The 24,363-nt window shown below is 40.3% G+C and overlaps 1 protein-coding gene across 1 annotated transcript in view; it reads right to left on the bottom strand.

Moving 5' to 3' along the window:
- Window positions 1-24,363, bottom strand: part of sema4c (sema domain, immunoglobulin domain (Ig), transmembrane domain (TM) and short cytoplasmic domain, (semaphorin) 4C) — an 85,449-nt gene that overhangs the window by 9,276 nt on the left and 51,810 nt on the right. The window contains exons 4-12 of the mRNA XM_019266036.2: window positions 17,391-17,545; window positions 12,491-12,553; window positions 10,406-10,504; window positions 9,918-10,014; window positions 9,280-9,399; window positions 7,710-7,864; window positions 5,284-5,459; window positions 2,922-3,066; window positions 2,189-2,402 (exon numbers count right to left, since the gene is read on the bottom strand). Coding sequence (XP_019121581.1) covers window positions 2,189-2,402; window positions 2,922-3,066; window positions 5,284-5,459; window positions 7,710-7,864; window positions 9,280-9,399; window positions 9,918-10,014; window positions 10,406-10,504; window positions 12,491-12,553; window positions 17,391-17,545 — 1,224 coding nt within the window. The remainder of the gene's footprint in view (window positions 1-2,188; window positions 2,403-2,921; window positions 3,067-5,283; window positions 5,460-7,709; window positions 7,865-9,279; window positions 9,400-9,917; window positions 10,015-10,405; window positions 10,505-12,490; window positions 12,554-17,390; window positions 17,546-24,363) is intronic.

The raw sequence follows: 24,363 nt of genomic DNA, 5'->3' as shown, positions 1-24,363 counted from the left end.
CACCTAAGAATACAGCTTTAATCTATGTTATTAATGACATCTGTGCTGTTATGACGCAAAAACGCCTGCTGTGAAAAAGGTCCGTGAAAGATAAGAAGGAAGACCTGTCCACGGAAAAAAAAGTCAGCTCCGGGGGGACAGAAGCGGTGACACATGATGACAGTGTCATGGGGTTGTCTGTAACTTTCATCAACTTCAATTTATGAAACTTTAACGGCAGCTGCACTAAAATTTCATGCTACTCTGCAACTGAGAAAGACAGAAAATGAAAACGAAAACAACTTCTCTTGCCAGAATGTACAGCTGCATTTCTGAGATCGGCACAGCAAGAAAATATCTAGTGGTGAATTTAAAAGAGTCCAGATGCTGTGTCTGGCCTTTTCAGACCTTGGGTAATGGTAATATTATCAGAGACATTTGAAGATGTTTTCAAGTGGCATGTGGAGAGCTAATGCTGGAGGAGGAGGAGGAGGAGGAGGAGGAGGAAGAGGAGATCCTGCGCTCCTTTCATGTAGGGCATTGTGAACAAGTTCAGATCCCCTGTGATGAAAGGTGTTTCAGGCACAGCTGGTGGGGTGACCTTGATGTGTGTGTGCGCATCTATGGATGGAGCAGTGTACTACGTGCTGACGTGTTTTCTTGTGTGGTCCTCTTGATTAAGAGACTGTCACGGATAATGTGAAAAGCTAACCCGGTGGCCAACGGAGGCTTTAGAGAAGTAAATGCATGGACGTGTAAACACACACACACACACAAACATAGCGAGCAGCAGGCATATCATCACATTCGCCTCTTGCGGCATCAGGGACCAGTGTCGGCTAATCCCTCAATCCTGAAGCCTGTTTTTTTCTGAAAAACACCCTCGACAAGCGCTGCCTCTCTCTTCTCACATCAGCTGTCGCTATGCTGCAGCTAATAGCTAATCAAGCCCGCAGCCCAATTGGCACTATGAGCGCATGTCTGCCAAGGGCCCTGTTGAGTTTGTGCTGTGAAGCACGACAAGCGGGGATGACTGCACTTGGCTCAGGGAGTGCAAGCATGTATATGCCTCTGCGCGTGTGTGTATGTATCCATTTGTGAGCGTTACTCATGTGTGTGCTGTGTGTCCACTTGTGTGTGTGTGTGTGTGTGTCCGGGTCGGCCTCCCTGCTTGCCAGCAGAGAACCCCCGAGTCCGCTGTTGTCACACTGTCAGTTGCCACAGTGACTCTGTGGCTGCAGTGATCTGAATGGTAAGTAGTTGAGTCTCTCTCCATTCATGAGATGGGTTGCATTTAAATTTACATTCCCTGGAATCCACTGTCAGATCTGTGTTATTCAAGATTAACACACTAGGAGGGCTGGCTGACTTCAGATCTACGCCAAAACAGGACACCTGCATATGGGCCCGATGGCTACTGACTGGAGATATTAATTAAGTCACGCATACGTAGACGTTTCCTTTGATGCATGAAGATGGATCTCAGCATGCAAATCAAGTCCTTAATTGAAACCTAGCTGAAGTCTGGCCAGATGGCATGTTGTTTTGTGCCACCATACCTAATGCCAGTACCTGTCCCTGTCTGCTGCCATGGCTTGTAAGCTCTCATCTCTTCAACAAATACTGTGTGCAACTCCCCTCAACACACACACACACAGGCGCAGGCACAGGCACAGACATGCACACACCCGCAGTGGGGGAACAGAGGAATATGCAGAAAGACTGTGTACCTAGGATATGTTTTCTCTGCCACATGGAGAACACCATACAAAAGCAGGTGAACAAATGACAGGAGCACACCATGTGTTCCATAAAGCAATCCACCAACTCTGCCAAAAACATCTAGTTTAACTTATAAGGCCTAATTTGATCACTCTAAATCTGGAGAGTTACTTAGAAGAAACTTAGAAGATAAGGCAAACCTGTTATTATTTTTAGCTTAAAAGCACTCAAATAATTTGAACTGTCAGTTGAAGTTACAGTAAGTTGAAACTGTTGAGTTTAAGTGTATTTGCCCGAAACCATTTAAAAAATTTAAATTTCAAGATGAAGCAACAAAAGTCTAAATATTGTGCCGACTGGTTGGAAGTACATTTCCACTTAAAGTATTAGTATTAGTATTTTAATATTTTCAGTAATCAACTTTCAACTAAAACAACAAATGGCGCCATTGTTGCAGCAACAGTTGGAATCCTGATGTAAGTCGTACCTGTGCCAATGAAGAGCATGTTGTACACTCGCTGGTCAAGGGCGCTAACCCGATCCACTGCCAGCCTCGTGAAGTTGACGCCCTTGGTGAGCAGCAGGGGGCGGGCTAGAGCTTTGTCATCCATCAGCGGGTGCTTCTTGGCAAAGTTGAGCGTGGCGTCAGGCAGCTGCAGAGAACTGTCGTAGCCGTTCTCCCTGTCTGAGTTGGTTATACACTGCAGCACAAACAGAGGACGGAGAGACAGAGGAGGAAAATGCATGGAGAAATGGAGGATGAAAAGGAATTGAGGGAAGGATGAAGGGAAGAATGAGAGGGCCAAGAAGGAGAAAAGGGAAGAGGAGGAAACTTTTTAGCTGCAGCTGGCACTGGTTGGCATGGCTAGTTGGCTTTGAGATGTCCCTCCCTCCTTCTCTCCTCTTCTCCATCTTTGTTTCTCTCTCGCTCTCACCTCCGCTTGCCATCACACCCCTTCCTCTGCTTCCTTTCCTTTCGTCCTGGATCATTACATTCTTAGCTTTTCGTGTCATGCCAGCTTTTGCCCTTCCTTTGCTGAAGTACCCCACACCACCCATTTTCACTTCCCTCTTTCTCTCACCGTCTTTTATCAACCCTCCTCTGCCCTTTCAGCTCTCCTTTTGTGACACAGTAGTTGACAAACCACCCCCTCTCTTACATTTTAGAACAATTCTTTTCTTGCTTTCTGATATCAAAAATCAAGCTTGCTGTTTCTTACCGATCCAGGCCGTGGGATTGGCAAAACACCGGTGTAGCGTCCCCATCTTTGGGATGCCTCCCTGTACTCTTTGTAGGCTCCTTCAAACACCTTCTTCACATCACTGATCTGGTACTGGCACACTGCTGACACGTCCACGTCACCCCTGAAACATGGCGGCAGCAAAGCAGTGAATTTATGATGTGGGGCAGTAAAAACCGAGAGACAAACTGTCATTCACTTGTGAAAGAAGTGACTTTTCAGTCGCAAGTAGAATCTGAATGCTGTGCAAGTAAAGCCAGACAATCACTAGGAGTATTTAAAGATATATTAAGCAGAATGGAATATGGAGGAATTGAGTACAATACACTTTAGGACACACAGTTCACAGTAGGAGTGTCAAGCTGAGCAAAACTTTCTTTTCAGTAAATACTGTATTTATAGCAAAATAACTCTACAGCCTAAACGGTCCTTTACTGAGCGAGCTGGAATGATTTCATGTGTTGACACATCTTCACTCTTTCTGCAGCGGAGCAAGCTGATGTTCAAATTGATGTAAATGTAATATACTGCCTTGATAGGCCGCTGAAATCAATTAGTCGGTGCTGTGACTCAGGAAATGCATTTCATTTAACGGGAAGGTCGGGGGTGTGGGATGTTCCAACCTAATTTTAGACCCCAAGTGAGATTGAAATTAGGTATTGACGCATGACCCAGACACATTAAATCATACTTGTATTCCTCATCTCACAAATATATTTGATTTTCATGCTTATTCATTGGAATGAAAACATCTTTTTTTATTTAGCTCTTAAAGTGAGGCTGTGACATATTGATGCAAAATATAGATTTTTGCCCTCAAAGTAACTAAATTCTAGATTGGCTCTTTAGAAGGACAACATCTACTCAGGAAGTAGCAAAGTCTTAAATTTACAGTCTTATGGAACATTGATGTAGGTACACAGCTCTATATTTAGCTTTAAATAGAGTGTGTTCTGTCACTGTTAAGACGGAAGAAGAGGCTGTGCCCATTAATTGAGTGCTTCTCTAGTGTGAAACAGTACTGTTGATGTGCAGCAGTGTCACAGGGTTTTATAAAGGTGTACGTCAAAACCAAAGGATAGCACTGATGTTTTAGCAAGTTTAAAAGCTAGACTATACAGTCAGATTATGGCTTGAACTCAGAGTCATCATTTACATAATGTCCAATTATCTTAATGTTATCTCTATCAAAGCCAGAGGGCTTTGAGGAATCCCCAGCGAGTCACACATAGAAAAAATGATTAGGCCTTTTTGTCAGCAGCAATAGGAACTCTGAATGAGGAAACAAAGCTTAAAGTTCAAAGCTGGTTCACTTTGCGATATGATATCTTACTGAAGAACACAAAAGACCTGCATCAAAGGGCATTACTCGGAGACAGAGAAAGTCTCCAACTTTCCTCCCAAAGAAAACCTCCTGCCCTCGCTCCTATTTCTTTGCTTATAAGTTACTCATTAACACATTATAGTTGTGTAGTGGTCTAACACATGCCAGTCTTATGCTACTAAAAACACCCTTCTAATTACCTAGTTTAATTATCACACTTCAAAATAATTTAGAAGGAAAATGTTTATTTTATCCTTCATTCATTATATCAAGCTAAAAACACAGTGGACAACAATAAGAATCAAAAAGTCTGTCGTCCCTGATCAGCCCGTTCAAGAGATGCAATTTACCCTGAAGTATATAATAAGGATTTTCTGCTCCCATGAAAAAATAAAATAGTTGAGTCACAGCACTCAAATTGGACGGTATAATAAGTAACGAGTGGTCAGTTTGACGCGACTAAAAAACAGTGTCGAGAATGGACATGGGACTACTTACTGGAACAGAACAGCCCTTCTGTTAGCTGTTTTTTTAAGGATGGATTTAAAATGAAAAAACCCAATGATTTTTAAAGGGGACATTTTTAAATAAAAATATGTCTCCTTCTTGTTTATGTTTGTAGTAGAAGACCTGATTGTTGTTCAGCAAATGGGTTAGCTATCATCTGAAACATCCTTAAGTTAATGACGTTAAATCACCAATAAAACATATTCAAACACACTTGAGTTGTACCCACTGAAAATAGCTCACATTACTGTCACTTAAAGGCCTGATTATACAGTAAATAGCTAATCACATAAAGTACATAATTAGAGCCCTCCTATCAGAGTGACTGGCTGACCCATGATTTTATTAAAAAGCAGACTATCTGACATGTAGACAAAGTGTAGTGTCTCGCCCTGATTGCGGATGCCACATGTAGTAATTAACTCATTTATCTGAGGATGTGCTAAACTTGAGCTATATCTACAGTTTTCCGTTTTCCTCTCCTCTCTGACAGCGTTCGCTCTGACTCACCACTGGGCGTGGAAGATGCCAAAGAAGGTGGTTCCCCGCCAGTCCGGGCCCTGCAGTGTGAAGACTGCCCTCAGGTTATTGAAGGAGATGTGACGCTCGGGGAGGGAGCACTCCAGCCGAGCTTTCTGGAAGGTGGTCCACTTCTTCTGCAGGGTCCTTGTACCACCCAGATCCCCCTGAGAGAGGACATATCAGGAAAAATGTGTAAACCTCCCGTGACGTCGCCCATCGATATGTGGACAACCATTTTATTGTAACCATCTTGGTTGTTCTGAGCCAGAAGTGACCATATTTCGAGAGCGTGGAGCTAGTGTGCCATGAGTTGGGCTGCGCTTGTTTTTAAGCAGGACGTCTGAGGCCAGAAACGGTCAATGCAATCTTGATCAGCACTGCCTAGTTTAACAGTGTAATCTGAGTTTCTTGTTGTGGCATGATGCAACCCAAAGGAAATAATCAGTTTCAGAGCATGGTGCTTCGTTGTCAGGGTTGTGTCTAAAAGAGCCATGAGAAAGTCAATCACAAGGTAGCTACACCCTAAAGCAAACCCTGCTTTACTCTTTTACTCTGAATGGGACTATAATTCACAAAATGAACATCCATCTGTATAGAAAATGACTTGGAACTAGAGATTGAGACTGTAAACTCATGCAGAAACTGTTTACTGAGGCGATAAATCAAGTTAGAAGTAGGATCATTTTTTCTTAAAGCTCAATAAAATCGGACAGCCCTGCTGGCCATTAGAAGCAATGCAGATTTAAGGAACTTCCACGTTGGCTTTACCCGCAGACCCAGAAGGCCTGGTTATTCATTATACTGTCAATGACACTCTGTTCTGCTCTCAGCAGCATATCCAACACAACCTTTTCAATAAAGAAGGATATTTAAACTTCACAGCAGCTGGAAGTTTTGTTTTTTCTTCTATAACCTCTCATCTTGCTGCAGTGATGTAGAAGTGTACTATAGGGTGTGGTCAGTTCGCCGTGACATCACTGTTGGGTGTGAATACAAATGCAACTCCACTCACAGTGCTCGGCTCACTTTCTAGCTCTATTATGCTGGTGCTTATGTTAAATCTCATTAGCCTCACCTTTTACTCCAAATACCGTCTCTGTACATATTCTATATCCACATAATCATAAAGTTGCTCTAGAAGAATTGGCTGACTGAACTGTTGTCAGGTTAAGAAGCATTTAGACCCTGCAATGTTCAAGGGCACCATTGAAATACAGAATAAATATAACAATAACATTCAATAATACAATAAGCATTGCATTATTATATATTGATGAGTAGTCTCTGGCCTGTCTGCCAGACACGTCTCATTCCTATTATCCTCTGTGATGGCATAAGCTGTGAAAAAGGAATTTAAAAATGCAAATGCTCATATTACAGCAGCAGACACAGACATCGTGCTTCTGCTGCAATAGAAATATCAGCAGAATGCACTAAATTACTCACTGCTCTAGTACACATCATGTGTGAGCATCTGTTTCTAATTTCATTCAATTGTTCATCACAGCGCAGGCATTAAAGGGCACTTCCCATAAAACAGTACATAATATATTGTGCACTTAATTACACACATCTCCTCAGACTGTTAACAATCTGTCTCTATTTTGCAGAGCCTCAATGTGACCCGGTTCTACGTGCAACATGACACCAAATCTGTGTTGCGTTAACTGAAAGCTGACTGAAATTATGCAGAATAAAAGGAATTGCAGTTTAAAGTCTAAACGGAGTGATTCTCCTCACGGCATGAAGCTCCTCTGACGTCTGACGCCATAATCACTGCGGTATATCAAACCGAATCAGTTAAACTAATGAGGTCATTAATTAGGCAAATGAATGTCATTAATTAAAAATAGCTCTATGGTCATGGATTTTTCCTCCACATAACATAATGTTGGTAAACTGGTGTTGAGCTGAATTCATATGCTTTGGTGAGTAAGGGACGGTTCAAATCTGTCCTCATTTCAGGACAGAAGACTGGAGATGCATAGATACAACATGGCTGATGTGTCTGTCTGTGTGTCCAAGCTTAAGTGAACAGCTGTACCTCCTGTGTTAGCTATCTTGTGGCATGCTCTATGCAGTTTGTATCCCTCGCGTGAAGCTTTAAAACAAATCTACTGATTGCCTCCTTATATAGGCATCTCCTGTTGAAACCTGTGAGCCCCAAACCGTTAGCAACTGCTGTCTTATGTTATTAAATGCTCAGACACAGCTGCCAAAACAGCTGGAGAAAGCAGCCAAGCATGCATTAAAATATGATTTTGCAGTCAAAACTTCATTTGTTGTCTTTAACAGTCACTTGCAGATTGATTTTCATCATTAATAAACTTCCACACATCTACACACAGTGAGAATAAGACGATTTTACTGATTTTACTTTTCTGATCCGTTTTGGTTATCTACTGAAGGATTACCTTGCAGACGCGGGCCACCCTGGCCACAGTGAGCTCAGTGTCACAATCCAGCTCCAACGCTCGCTCGCTGAAGAAGAAGTAGATCTTGTCGTCGTCCCCCCCCTCTTTACTGCCGAGGCTCTCCCTCACCAGGGCTGAGCCCACAAAGTCTGGCTCTGCATACACAAACACAGAAAAGTTGTATCAGAAAGTGTATTTACACACCATAGTAAAGACGTACATCACAGCTGAACAAATAGACAGCCTCAGCCTAAAGGGGCATTTGGACACACACACACAGACACACAAGCTTGACACCTCCATCTCATTCCCTGCCACCCCTTCTCACCTCTCTGTCTATTTTCTATCATCACTCCTTGCTTCGCCTCATCTCTCCTCCAGTCATTTCTCACTCCCTGTCTCTCGAGTGCTCCCTATTAGAACCCATTTTGTCCTTTGGTCCTTCCCGTCTTTCTTTGATTCTCACTATATCCAGTCCTCATTAGGTTGTGAATGATATGTTTTTTTCTTCTTTTAAAAAAAAGGCAGACAGAGACATTTTTTGACTCAGGCTGCTGGGGGCAATAAATTCAACCATCGTTATGCAAAGGTGCTTTCTTTAAATTCACAAGGATATAATGTTTTCCCAGATGGACTGTTCTTTTCAGTGGAAAAGCCTCCAAAGAAGCATTTTAAGCTACAACATCCACTGAAACCCAGTCCAATTAAATGATTTTAGGCTGGTCAGAAGCTGCTCCACTTACATTAAGGCTAGTTTCATTGGTTGATTTTTTAATAAAAGCTCTGTATCAGCATAATAAACGGACACATCGGTCCAAACCCCAGCCTCATCTGTATGTTCCCCCATTCTTCATTCCCCTCACCTCTCTCTCTCTTTCTATCTTTTCATCACCAATCCTAATGTCTCTTCTTTCATCACCCATTTTCTTGCTGTGACTTCACCCCCTTCTCTCCTCTTCATTTCTCTCCAAGTGATTCACTCCTTTCCCCACCACCATCGCCCCCTCTTCCCCCTGGACAGATAACGATCCTTCGGCATAGCCGAGTCCTGTGCTTCATTTCCTGCGACTCATTTGTCTTTCTCTTGTTCTTTAGCATGTTTCTGGCTCTTTTTTTAAAAAAAATGAAACTTTGTTAAAATGAGAAGAAGGAGCCAACGTTATCAACCTCTAATGTGATTAATTTTATTTCAATACATATTTAATTTGTCACTGTCGCAGTTCTTTGGAAAAAAAAAAAAACGTAAGCCTGAACTGATGAATGTTGAAGATTTAAGTTTAATCCTGTACAATTATTAGCAATTATATTGAATTTTTCAATTCTCCTCTGAAAGTACAATTAGTAGTAGTTTGCCAAACCCAGTTTTACTGTTAAAAGTAATACTGGGTATCTTAAGTTTGTACAGTAGTTGGTAGTTGTTTGGAAGATGGTCTCTTGTTATGAAAAATTAAAAAAATGCCTCATGTTATGTTTTCTGAGTTTCATCACCTTTGCATCCCTCCCTGTCTCTTTCAGCCGGCAGGTTTACCTCTTGTCTCTTTGTTTTTATCATGTTCTCTGTTTCACTTACCATTTAACCAGGCAGGCAAGTATTCGCTCTTCATACTGTAGTGCTGTTGGCCTAGGTTCCTCAGAATGACTGGCTCTGTACCCAGGAAGTTGTTGAGCGTTGCTGAGTACAGCTCATTATCTGTACCAACAAAATGCAAGCTTTAGTTTAATTCTGGTATTTCAGCTGCAATAGTAGAGACTCACAATGAGAGAAGGTCAGTGGTTCAGTGGGGAGACACACACACACAAAAAAAGAATAAAAGAACGTGTGACTGTAGGTTCATTCACAGAAATGAACGCAGCATGCAAAGTTAAATTGGACTTTTGGACTCTCAGGGCAGTCGTATGAGTAGAAAACAGACGGGAAATGCTGCAGAAGTGGTTTGTCGAGGTTTGATGGACATTTTATGCTTTCTGCTAGAGCTGTAAAAACATGGTGCTGCTCACTTTACCTTTGAGACTGCCGAGAAGGAACCACAGGGGCTCAATGTGTGTTTGGTGTTGATATGACTGCCAATGGCTAATTTTCTACTTTAAAATGATCATTACACCTATTCAGAAACCCCAAATTATGAAATACATAACACATGCATGCATTTACATAAAGCTACAGTATGTATAGTTCTCACACCAACACTCACACACAATTTTACTCACCCACTATCAGGCCAGTATGCCCCTTGGCAGGGTCATATGGGCATTTACCCTTCCCGTCTTCCAGGGCTGCAGTGTTGAGGGTAAAATGGTCTGCATTCTGCACACAACACACACACACACACACACACACACACACACACACAGAAACACGCACAAAATAAGGAACACAGGTGGTCTGTGGTCAGTGTGTGTTATGACCTACATGACACAGCTGTCAGCGCTGTCTGTCCATTACAAGAACCACAGCTTCTCCCCTCACCAACTTGTCCTGTCACATCAGCGTCACATATATGCACACACACGCTAGCATTCACACATCCAACTAACCCAGCAGGAGATACTTTTTTTTTCTCCCATGGCATTTATTTTTATTTCGTCACACAGCGGTCTAAGCTTGAGGTCAGATGGAAATCGTGAGTTGACACCTGTCAGTGTTGGCTCACAATAACTCGGTGTCGAGGGAAACACATATACACGTGTATTCTTACCACGTAGGTGCATTTGGGCTGGAAGGCGTAGGTGCCGCAGGTGTAGAGGTGTGTATGGTTATAGCTCTGCAGGAAACGGATGTAGTTGAAGCACTCGGTCTGTGAAGGGAGGAAGAGGAATTGTTAGAATGGTGTTGTCTTTATTAATCAGTGCTGAAGCCTGTTCCTGCATGAAGACTTGCAGTACCCTCTACACACTGTAACTTACTTTAAATCCCTTTAAAACCCCTTTTACCTGAAACACCCCAATAACTCTGATATCAGATCGTGTTTGCTGATAATATGCTTTTATTAAAAATGTGTAAAATCAATTTTTCTTTTCTTAGTATGGGTGTATAAATGGTGAAGACACCGAACACCGGAAGCCTACAAAAGCTACATTTGACTCTTTATTTGTGTATGAAATGAAACACTGTCATACAAGTGTTCAGTTTCCTATGAAAGACAAAGCTTAGTAGATGATCTTGTATTGCAGCCACATTATCTGAGTAACCTCTGAACTGAACAAAAAACGTCAGATCGTTTCCATTCAAAGAATACGTGAGTAATTAACAATATAATTTATGCAGTGTTTTATGGAGAGGGGCCTTTAATGTCTGCACTGTGGCAAACAATAAAACTCTTTGAATGAAACTGGAATCAGATGCTCACACATGATGCTAGAGGAATGAATAATTCAGTGCATCCAGTTGATGTTGCTGTTGCAGCAGCAAAACAATATCTGTATCTCACGGCTGTAATATGAGCAAAAAACGTTTTCCGTTAATATTCATTCACAATTCACATTTTTACTGCAATCAGTGAGGATAATCAGGATGAGATCTGTCTGGCAGACGGGCCTCTTTGAAGCCCAAATCCTCAACATTACATAAAAAGATCATGATTAAATATAATGACGAACAGTGTAAAGATCATATGGTGATTCTTCCATAGTAAACCAATTCCTGTTATATATAAATTGTACAACCATATGTAAGCTATGATTACAGATACAAACACAGCTATAGGCTAAAGCAGCTCAACAGCATATTTTGACTGGACCATCGCACCACCATCACACTGTATTTTAACACCAAAAACCAGGGTTGAATTCACATTAGGTTTTAATAACTACTTGAAAACACTGGGGTATTTTTAAAACTCCAGTTATTCAGATTCCTCATGTTTCCTTTGGATCCAATTTTAGTTAAATTCGTTTTACTCTAAAGAACTATTTCCCTTTTGGTTCTTTTAAACCACATCAAAAGTTTGTGTTGTGCAACGAGAGAAGTTTTCACCCCCATTTCCAAAAGTTGTGTGCTTTTATAAAATATTAAACGAGATTCCTTGCAAATTCTTGCATATCTACATTATGCAGCCTGAGCAGCGAGAAGCCAGGGCCATTATGTCCTGGACTAATTCTTGGTTGGGCACCGACTTACAGATTTCTTCTCATCACTGTGATGCTTGAGGAAGTGGTGGACAGTCAGCTGTGTCTGGTAGCGTCATACTTAACCACAGATATTAGAGTGGTATTCGCCTTCTCTCTAATATTAACTACCAGCAAGAAAGCAAACATATTTCTCAAAATGTTGCCTTATTCCTTTAATGCTAAAACCACATGTATGACTACATTTTATATGGCTTAATGTAGTATAATGCATAAACTATGTGTTAATCTGCAAAAGACTATCAGCCCAAAAAACAAAGATGTGTACACTTGTATTGACACAAGGTAACAACAATGTGTTTGGATTCTTTTGTAATATTTGTATTGCTTTATTTAGTATTACTAAAGTGATAAAGCCTCAGTGATTGTTTTTGGAGCAGGACTTCACCCTTCTTTTGTTGCTCGAGGCAAAACACTTCCTAAATCGAACCACCATAAAAGTTGCTGATACCAAGCCTGTCCGGGAGATGCACTGTGTGCTAATGTAATGACTGGAAGATTTCCAGTTAGAAACCCACGACTGACTTGACAAAATGTAATTGAGCAAAGTGAAGTGATTAATGCTGCTATCATAAACTATCTGTCTGAAAATACTGCCATAGTGCCCTTGAGCATGGAAGGTAACCCCAAAGACTGTCAGCTAAAATCCATCTAACCTGGTTGTTCTTCCCCTTGGCAACACACTCTCTCTTCTTATCCTGCGGAGCCGGCCAGTCAATCTGGAGAAAAGAAAGAGACAGATTAGATGTGGGCAACATGTAAGTCTTTGGCCCATAAGTAATACATTCTGCAGTTATGTATATCATTTTCATTCCTTGGCATAAAGCATGGAAATGAGTTACACTGTAAATAGATGTGTAAATGACATCAGCTCTGACAAGACGCACATCATGGCAAAAAATCACACCTTCCTTGCTGCCATTTTGCTTAACTCGATCTGAAGACTCTGTACTTTTGACCACTAGCTGCTGTAACTATGGCAACAACCACAGATTCACAAAAGCATTTCACGAGTAGAGGAGAACAGGGTTGGTTGATACATTTATTTGATCTCACTGTAAAAAAAAAAAAAAAAAAAAATGTTGGAAATTAAATTTTCTGAATAAGTTAATAGTTATTAGCATTAAAAAGGATGAAGGGTCAAGGGCACTGCACACCTGGATAGGTACAGAGTGGCTTTCCAGAAGATTGGAGTACAAAGTTATACAGGTTTACCATGGACTAAAGCTACATAAAAGTCTGTTAAAATGTTCCATGGACGAGATTCCTTGCAAATTCTTGCATATCTACATTATGCAACCTAAGGAAGCAAGAAGCCAGGGTCACAAGCATGGGAAATGTGTAGACTGAGCCGCTCAGGTGGTACAGGGAAAAAGAACCACTGCAGAGACTTCGATCTTTGGCAGCGGTGAATTGGCTCCATCAAACTGTTAGTGGTAGGTAGGAGACCCATGAAGTCCTTACTGCAGCAAAATTCCCTAATGATTATACCATTGTTTAAAGGATCAAAGACAGACCGGCAAGAAAGTGCACCATAATGCACTTGTAGAAAGTATTACTCCACTGACGAGCGTTTGCCCTCCCGATTCTGCTGAAACACGTAAGAGGGAAGCAAATAAAAAACTCTTCCACAGTGCACGTCCATACTTTGTTTAACTGATGACTGTTGCTGTTTAGCATTATTTACAGTAGCTGCTTTTTTTAATGACCGTGTGACACATGGCTGAACTTTGCTCCGTGGACAGAGGTCCAAAATATGAACTGAATTTACTAAGAGGTTTCCACACCATTAGAAATAATTACACTGGTCATTACAGGCAAAGGGTTGCTGCAAATTCAGAATACAGAAGTCAAGATCTACTTGACTGGATTTAAATATAGGATATAGGTAGACTGTTTGTGTAGCGAGTAACATATCCTATATAAGTCTTTTTTATTTAGCTAAGTTAGAATTCTGTGATCGGTACATTTCACATTTAATGTAATAATATTTCATATTTCCCCTCCCTACCACTGTCCACTTAATTCTCAGAATTCCCATGGTCATTGTAGAGGAGTTACAATTGTTAAGATTTAATGACTGTATTAATTATTAGCTTGGATGGCTGTAAAATATTACCTGTATGATCTGTAGTTTTAACAAATGCACTTTTTTAAAAGGAAGATTATGTAAAAATATAGCAGCATCATAGCGGCACCTGCAGTTTATTGTTGCTTCTAATTTGCTCTCAGGGGATTCCCATTAGTCACCTCACACTGTCTACTTTATTATATAATCCAAGAAATCCACTTTGTTTGCTCCACACGGATCAAAGACACATCTGGCTAGATAAACGTTCTCTACCTCTCATTAATGCACAGTAGAGTCTTCATGTGGCAAATCCAAAGTACATTTGGAAAATACCTTACATAGTCAGTGAAAAGATCTTAAACTCTGAAAATGAGATGGGAACATTTATTTTGAGACCTCTGTGCTATAAACCTTCAGCATTTTGAAAGGCACGGGCATGTTTTATCATCTACATAACAGAGAAATAATAGTCTACACCATTAGCTAATGAATAACAAAAAAACTTAAATTGAAGTCACTCAAAGTGCTGGTTCAAACAGCAATATAGCGTACAATGATGGCCTTTAATTTGTAGAGCAAATGTCATTTGAAAAACATTTGCAAAATTAAAAATGCTGGAGCAGAAAAAAGTGCATTACATTTGCAAATTTAGTCAAATTCACATCAGTGCTGTTTTATGCAGAGATAACATAACTAAATAATGAAGTGAGTAAGCACTTCAGACACGAATGGAAGCTGTGTGCCAATAAATAAATAAATAAATAAATAAATAATCAATCAAAACCAAAATCATCAGAAGAATATCACTGGAAAATATTCATGGAAAGAAGACAGACATGAGGAAAGACAGCAGCAAAGGAATAAAAGAGTAGCAGTAAAAGGAAGGAGAGGGGAGGAGGGGTGAGAGAGAGTGATGGGCAGATGGTGACAGAGGGGATGGACTATTCCCTCGTCCTTGTGCACTCATTTCTCTGTGTTGGCTTCTTCTCTCTACATTGTACACTGGGGGCTGACAACAGGTGGTCTTATCATTACTGTAAGACTCATAACCCTCACTCAAACAGCTTGTGCCAGTGTCGCGTGTGACTGCGTGCGTGTGTGTGTGAATCTAATAACTGCTCATTACGGCGGTAAATCAGATAACAATCCCCAAACCGCTGCAGGCTGCTCACTGCACATTTATTGGACTGCTGTAATTGTATTGATTGCAATATGGACCAATTATTGAGAGAGCGAAGCGAAACCAGATTGGGTGTCAGAAGCTTTAGCATCTCTGTATGTTTATATCAGATCAAGTCAAGAGTATTTATAGGGGTCTTTTAACAAACAGGTTTGCCTTAGAGTGCTACGCAGAAAAACACGATACACAAATTAAACCAAGGGCAATAAAAAAAAAAAATAGATTGAATAAGTGCATCATAAACTCTAAGATACAGGGTTAAAGCCTGTGCAAGTGTACTGGTGTGACTGCCTGTGTACTCCCACGCGTTCACAGTGGTTTGCGCTGATAGAAGTGAAATATTGGAGCCAATAGCCACAAATATTAGGATCTTAATATTTGGCAGCTTACTCACAGTATTACCATTGGAGGCTTTTAGCAACAGTTAACATAAATAACTTCAAAATAAAGTACTAACTTTGCAAAATGTCAGAAAAACATCTGGACTGAATCCAAAACATATAAAAGCTGCTCCTGAAAAAATATTGTTCCTGATTAACGTTTATTTACATTATCATCCTGAATGTGCTATAACCTTATTTTTGTGGCAGGTTAGGGTGATTTTTATAGCTAGATTTCATGTTTCAAAAGTTGCAACACTACACATAATCATACATCAATAGTATTATAAAACAAGGTCACAAAGTGCGTCACAAGAGCAATATAAATAAAATAAAATAAATACAATACATGAGCAAAGCATGATCATACAGCAGGCTAGAGAAAGACCAGTTTGAATAAATGGGCTGCTTTTCAAAGGTTACTACAGAGACTGCAGAATGAAGGTCTACAACACCATGGAAGAGTGTCCCAGTGATCTACTTGTGATGTAAGGACAGACTGTGATGTATTGTGGTGCCTGACCATGCAGGGCTCTATATGTGAAAAGAAGAACCTTCAAATAAATCCTGAACTTGATTGGAAGCCAGTTAAAGCAGATAATATGGGACAGCAATGAATTATAATTTATAGTTCAGGTTGTGATGATGGTGTATATAATGATGATATGATTATGATATCACTGATGGCTAAATATACTAAGCAGTTATCTAACTGAAGGTAACTTTCATCATCAGAATGTACCAGCCAGTGCACATAATATGTATTCTCCATACGCTATACTGCATACTGCTGCAGCATAAACTCTCATAACAGTAGCCAAAGCATTATCGGTTCACAACTAACTAACAATATAATTTATTTACGTATTCAGCTTCTGATCTGTATGATAATGTTTTACCACACGTTGCTCCATATAGGCCTACATGGTTTTCTATGGTTGGAGAAAAAGATGCTATAAAAGTTTGTGGTTTTTGGTTTAAACTTTCAAAAAGCCAAAAAAGTCAAACCAAAAAGCAAGGCTGTTTTCTGCCTTGGAAAAGTTGACATACTGGAGAGCTCTTGGCTTAAAGCAGCAATTAATAAAGTTTTATTATATTTGCAAGCTGACCCTTCAAGAAGGACATTTTAATACATTTTGAGAAGGTATTGAATTGCTTGACAGTTTGTACATTATTAGCGTCTAGAAAGCCTGAAAATTTAATAAAAGAAGCACAGGGCAGACCAATAAAACACTAAACAACGAGTATGACTCAGTCGACTTTATTATGGTATTATTTGGCTCTTTGATTATCTGCCAGAATTTGTGTGTGTGTGTGTGTGTGTGTGTGTGTGTGTGTGTGTTCTGAATGTCCTTGAGTCTAAAACGAGTAGAATAAATAAATAAATAAAATAAAATAAGGTCAGTCTGGAAGTTAATAGGCAGCAAAGAAGTGTGGTGAAGGCAGAGATCGGGCTTTTCTGTTTTCTTTCCTTGCCTTCTTATCCGAGCTGAACCTCTGTAATATTTGAAGCGTTTCTATAATAATTATATCACAGTTAATATCATAATTGAATGTGTGAATGAGGTGTTTCAATTAACTATTTCAAATGTGCGTCTATCTGCGGTGCTCGGGCTGTGTGCAGGAGATTGCTTTTTGTTCTTGAACTGTCCATCATAAAGCGCTGTGATATGAAATCTTCCGTGTTATCATTCAATTCCTCGCATTTCTACCAAGGCCTTTAGAACGCGTGGGTGTTTGCAGCGACTGTTAGTCAGACCATGTTGTGAATATAATTGCTTTTTGTTGAGATACTTCCTTCCTTTCCATATTGAACTTTTGTAAATGTAAGTTTAAAAGCCCTTAAGTGGTAGAAAATAAAGCCTTTAAAGTTTGTGCGTGTGTGTGTGTGTGTGCGTGAGAGTGTGTGCGTTTATGTGTGTTACCTGTGGCCGTAGCTGTTTGCTGATGTCATTGGGGTCCAGGGCGAACAACACCTCCCGTGCTCCAACGTACAAAACCCTCTCGTGGTCGGACAGAGTCAGCATGCTGTAGTTGAACACTCCCTGAACGCTGAACCTCGCCATGCTGTCCAACACACCTGGAGAGAGACGCACAGATGCATCAGAACATTACTGATAATACATAGCTGGAATATAACACACCTGCTCTGTTGAAAGACGACCAAATAAAACCTGAGAAGAACATTTCACACTTCACTTGTTGAAATTTGTTGATCTCTCAGCTTATTCACACCACCAAGCCTCGCCCACTCTGCCACCTATAGTTTAATGTCATCCATTCTGCTTGTACTGTGAATGGTACCTCTCACCCACAGCTTTGCTTTTCATTAGGAACTGCATGTTGTCTTACAGAGCTTTCAGATGCTGCTGAGTCACAGCCTCAGAGAGCTTCTGCACATTTTAATCCTGTGGCCAGTTCATGTGGTCATGAACTTCAACCACCTCACCTGATCTACTTGTTAAGATTTCTGCAATTATCTTAATAAAGAATAGTTTATATGTTTGGAAAAAAAGATATTTTAGCATCTTTCAGCTCATTGTTTTGTTTTTACAGCCTACAGCTTTACTGTTTTGGTTCAGATGTTCTCATCAATATTATTTCAAGGCTCAGCAGGCAGCTGTTTTCACTGAAAAAGCTCTGACACTTACTATTTGCCCCGGCCGACGCACAAAGTTAGCAGCTAGCTGTTAAGTATAGCCTTTAACAGCTGAAGAACCAGATATTTCCTTCAGGAGCTTTTAAAGAATGGAAAACAGAGCTAAAACAAGAATGAATATTGGACCGACTGGACACAACTCGAAAGGGAACGCTACATTTGTCACATAACACATTTATCATATCGGCTTTATAAAAGTGATAATTATGACAGTGTTGTGTTTGCAGCTTATTCAGCTGCCTACAAGCAGCCCAAAGCTAATGGTTGAGACATTAATGCTCACAAAATTAACTCCTCTGGTTGAGCAGACAGCTGTTTCTTTCCATTTATGCGGCTACAAGATTCAATTTGAAACCATTTACACCTCTGCTGTGTCGACAACCTGAATAAAGTAACACATTGAATTTACAATAATCCATCCTTCAGATAAAGAACACTTGAAATGAAGAAGGACAGTGAAAGTGATAAAACATCTGCATACATAACAGAACATACATATCTGAAGTTATGAAAGTTTTTACTAAAAGCTCTCACGGTTATAACTCATCAGGTGATAATGAGTGTGCTGAGACTAACCACATTATCTAGCTTCTGTATCTGTTGTAAACTATATTCCCGCAGGATGTAACTCAGCACTGAAAGCTTCCCAAGCTCTGTATTTACTTTATGTACCCAGAGCACAAACTAGCCTTTGGGGCAAGTCTGATAAGTTCCAGATCTGCATGTCAGAAGTGAGATAAGGTGGTCGCCTATTTAGAAAAGCCGTGCAAATAAACAAGAAGCAATGATGCTCTCGCCCCACCAGCCCTTGTTTTGATGAAAAGTGCACTTGTGCCGTTACAGAGAGCAGTTATGAATCCAACAGCAGTGTGAAGGCAGCATCCAAAGCTATTAAAGTGGTAGTATAGTGATGGAGAAAAGAAGATGATAGCACTAAAATATAGGAGTGATACAAATGGTCACAAGTCAGCACAATCTGCAGAATCAAATCTTTTCATCGGTAAAAGAAACTAACCTCCAACAGCTTCAATCAGCCAGTGAGTTTTAAAAGTGAGCCAGATGTCAGGAGGTTTGCATTCACAGACGTGTTCAATACAAATTCCATTAAGACTGGTAATTTTCAAATTGAGAAAACTGGCTAATCTTGTCTTGGAAAACAAACTGAATTGTATTTTGTCTGAGTTTAACACAGCTCCTAGACTGGAGATTGTGAAAAGACGCATACACTCAGCACTGCAGCATTGAGAGGAGCCGCTTAATCTAAGATAGACAGAGAGCCTATGCACAACAATATACAGGGATTAAGTCGGACCAAGAGAGGTATTATTGCAAATTGAAAATGAGATCTGAGCGACAATGTGGACAGAATGCAGAGCTTAAGATTGCTTATAAATGCGAGCAAATGATGATGGGAGTAAATCTGCAGGTGTGATTAGATTGTTCTGAGCATGAAGATGCAGATCACATTTTAATACACGTCCTAAATGAAGCCTTTTCCACTAATTGGGCTATCACTCAGAGCATTAACGGAATATTAGCTCCCTTTGTAAACCCAGTTATTGATCAAATAGCTGGATCGATGTGCTTTATCTCGGGACTGTCTAATTTGTTTAAGGACTGCCCATATTTTTGGGGTTGTTTCTCATGTTGCTGCTCGCCGACCTACACAAACAATCTCGAAAAGATTATGAGAAAATCACAAAATGTTCTCTCCCCGGTCCCATCTGCAGGCTTTGCTGCAAAACCAGAGCTGACTTTTTTCATCAAAATTTAAAAAAGATGCACCCACTGTTTTGCTGTTCACACACTCTCTCTCTCTCACACACACACACACAGCATTCAAATCCCCTGACTAGCATACAGACAAACTAGTGGTGCAGAGCAGATGAGAAAGCAAGACAGAGACAGGAGGAACGAGAGAAAGGATGGTGTTTAGTTTTCATTATCCACACTCTTGTTGCTTGTAGTGTCACCTTGTTCTCTCTCTCCTCCTCTCTCTCACTTCATCTGGGCTGATGTGTGCGAAACGCGGGCCGATGACAGCCTGCGACGCGCGTAATGCAATCTCATAAATTGAAAAAGAATATTTCTTTTTTTGTTTTCCACAGCATGAATATTTCTTTACTTCTTTCGCCATTTCCCCGACTGAAAATAGCTGAAATCTAGCGGGGGAATAGCAGGAGCCGGTGTGATTTATGGTGTGACTAACTGCTCATGTGATGCTGTGGCCTAGTTGGGACTAAATAGACTTATATACATGGAGCAGGCTGCGTCTCTGTGTGTGTGTGTGTCCATGTGTGATATAAAAGAAATGAAGGTTAGAAAAGTATGACATCTTACTTACTGGAAGCTTGATGCTGTAACTATTATAATTATAAGTGTTAAGACACTGTTGATTGTTGTCACTGAACTGTTTTTTAAGGTCAGTTCTAGATTTTGTTGCATGACTTCATGTGCAGCAGGTATAGGAGGCGATCACTTTCCCTTCCTATACCTGCTGCATGTAAAGTGATGCCTTTTATTTCCACAGAAAACCAGCAGTCCTTTCAGTTGAGAGCAATCACATGAAACGCGCCGACCATTTTACACCGGAGGGGAGACGAAGATCAAGAAAAACAAGCTCAACTTTCAAGCTGCATGACAGGTGCTGAAAGTGCTCGATGGAAATGGAAAGTGAGAACATCCACAGAGGCACGACAATTGTGACGTGGTCGAAAGCTCCAGAACAAGTTAGTGAGTGGAAGTTTGGTGCAGTCAACAGCTGTTTGCCCAGCAAGACAATTTTTCTTTTATTTACATCATCGAACACACAAACATCGACATTTGCCACGTGACACTGAAATGAAGAATTTTCGTTTAGTCGGCAGAGTTTGAGAGCCCTGTTGAGCAAAACCTGTTACAGACGTTACAATAGTAATTTTTTGGAAGCTTTGTTTTTTTGTTAATAATACAAGGTGATTTTTACACCTGCTGCATTGAATTTATAAAAAAAAAAAACACACACACACCATTGGTTTCAACAGAGTCCAAAACATGATGCAGTGACAGTATTAGACCAAAGGTGGCACCAGAATCAAGAAAAACAAGAATCATGTTTTTTTGTTTTTTTAATTTGCAGAATGTGGGCCAGACCTGCATCAAGACAATTCCAAAAGTCCCCCAAAATATATATATATATATATATATAAAAAAATGTTTTTCCAATCTTGTCATCCCTCAGTAGCCTGTTTTTTTTACTTAATCTTGAGTAATAATTAAATTTTCTGGCATGGCTGTAAAATTAGAGTATAAAAATGAGCTTTAATTTAACATTCATCAAGTTGAAGCTATAACTGCACAGTTCAACTTAAACCAACAGCAGTCATATCAAACCAAAAGTCTTTCTGGATCCTTAAATATTTGTGTGTGTCTCAGACACAGGAAAAACTGATATTATCCATGAGTATTTATCTACATGAAATTTGACTGGGCATAAGAATAGCCAGTGTTTCATGTTTGTTGGCACCAGATTAGTTCTTCTGTATCTGAAAGTGTTTTGACCATCATGTCAAACTCTTTACTTAAACCCTGCTGCCAACCAGCTGCCGTGCGTGTGTGGATCACAAACATTATAGCAAACACGGTCAGTCAAAAGTTATGATCAAAACAAAGACTGGAGAGATGACATGTTGTGGCACAGAAAGATAGAAGAGAGGAGGGAATAAGTAACCAAAGGAAGGAGGGGGGATAAGTACTGAAGTCAGCTTATTATCTTAAGAGCAGCGGCGTATAAACATTGGAGGGTATGTACGGATGAAGGAGCTTGATGAGACTGAGTGAAAGGAAAGAGAGAGAGGGAGAGACGGAGAGGAGGCATCCTCAGGGAGAGCTGAGCACATCTGCTGTGTTCCACACAGCCGGGCGAAAAAACTCCAGAGCTGACACACTTCTACTGAGTTACACACACAATACACACACAAGCTCACACTTGTGTTAAGGTACGTGGCCATACACGCAAATCAGTGCACGTCTGAACACACAAAGAATATAAAGTTTGTGCGTAAGCTAAAACACACATTTCATTGGCAAACACACATACACACACTCAGACTCAGAGTCCTGAATAGTCCTCCAGCGTACCTGCTCAGTGACTCGAACGTCTCTCCACCAACAGGGGCAAAGTTTTGCTCCGAGTGGCTTGTTTGGAGTCATCGGCGACCGTGCCATGAAGAGGCAATACAGGCAGATGCACTTACCATCTGCGACCACACTGTGGCAGCCCTGAGGCTAACTGCCCTATGTGAGGCACACACACACACACACACACACACACACACACACACACACACACACACACACACCTGTGGTTCATCACTATTTATGTGCAAGTGAACAAGTGTGTGTGTTTTTGGAAAGACCGTGTGTGAGTTCATGTAAACGTAGTCCGTGTAGGTTTAAGGAAAATATCTTTTTTGATGTTTTTACAGCTGTAGGGGGAAAAAAAAGAATCCTATGCTCTGACTGAGCAGAAGAAAAAAACAGCAAGAAGGTCCATGAACTCTGAAGCATAAAAGAAAAAAAAAAAAATTGTACATCTTATTCTGTGATGCCACGGGATCCTTACTGTATGTACAATTTGAATTTGAAAACAGTTTCAGGCTTTAAACTGAGATTGTGTTCAGACTTTTCCATTATTCGAAGAACCTGGTGAGTGTGCGTCAGTTCGGGTTAAATTACAAGGCTTTTGATGCTCGGAGACAACAGTTTGCAGCGAGCGGAAGAGAAGGCGGAATATAAATAAAAGAGTGCGAATAAAAAATGGAGGGGCACAGATGAGGGGAGGCATTATGAGTCCAACAGATGACAAACAAGAAAAGGCAAAAATAGAACGTCCGAGTAGAAAAGGAGAATACAAAAGATGAACGACTCAGGGGCCCTGACCGAGGTCAGTATCGCAGGAAACAGAGGTGATCAGAAATCACTGCAAGACCTCCTCACAGGCTCTGTGTGTGTGTGTGTGTGTGTGTGTGTGTGTGTGTGTGTGTGTGTGTGTGTGTGTGTTTGTCTTTAGAGGGGTGTGACACTGTGATAAAAAAGACTAATAAAAAGAGACAATGAGTGTAGCAGGTTTTGGATGTGGGTGGATTATAAATCGTTGATAACTAAAAACTCTAATTGATTCATATAATATAAACACATGACTGTTTATACCAGAACTGCACATTTAGCTCATTAAATAAAGCTCATGTGGGCTATACTCCTGACAATTTTACCATGTTTTCAGATCTTTCCCCTCAGGCAGCTGTTATATATTTTATGCATTTCATTTCAACTTGCAGTGACATGAAACATGATTGAGAAATATAAACCATCACAGTGAACCTGTTTCGGCCTGTTTTTTTAAATCTAGTCCCAACGAGGGGGGGAACGGCCAGCCTCACTTTGTCCATAGATAACAGAATCTGCCTATGAGCACCTCTAAAGCACAATAATGAACCTGTTATATCTCATTTGTTTAATACAAAAACTGAACTTTATAAAATGTCAGGTTATGCTATAGCTAAACCAACATAGCTTCATATTTGATATCTCAAAAGTTATTATTTTGTATTATAATTGCAATCCATTCCAGCATTGTGTAGTAATAGAAATGTGAACATTACTGTTTGGAATAACTATTTGTTTGATGACAGGAAGCTGCAACATCTGAGCCATAACAGTGGAGAGCTATTGCCTGCAACTACCAATTTCACATTAGCCGCCTCTCATTGATTTTTTTTTTTGCTTGTTTATGCTTATTGTATGTCTTGCACATTTGATGCTTGGCATACTAAATGTTTGGGTGTTTTAAGCGTCCTCGAGTGTTTTCGAGTTTTCCCTCAGTCCCTGCGCACGACTGCAGCAATAATCCAGCTTCAGATGAAACATTAGCAAGAGGATGATACGATGGAGGGAACTATAATACACCCATAGTGTTTATGAGAAGCATCATGTGAATTTGTTGATATCTCATAATAAAAAGTAGCAGCTCAGCGGCTCACTTATTGAGTTGTATTGAATGTGTTTTGCTTTTTTTGGAATTTAGCAGAAAGGACAGACAATGCTTACTTTGATGGATTAGCCATGATATGATAGTTTGAAGGCTGCATGAGATTTCATAATGTACTAAAATGAACTGAAGCTAAAGGCTGTCTGATGATAGGAAATGAAGCAGTGATAGAATGTGTGTGAACTTAGATTTTTTGTTAATCCTGGAAGCT

Source organism: Larimichthys crocea, chromosome III (genome assembly GCF_000972845.2).
Source record: "Larimichthys crocea isolate SSNF chromosome III, L_crocea_2.0, whole genome shotgun sequence".
NCBI classification, from domain to species: Eukaryota; Metazoa; Chordata; class Actinopteri; family Sciaenidae; genus Larimichthys; species Larimichthys crocea.
This window is presented reverse-complemented; position numbering and strand designations above follow the sequence as displayed.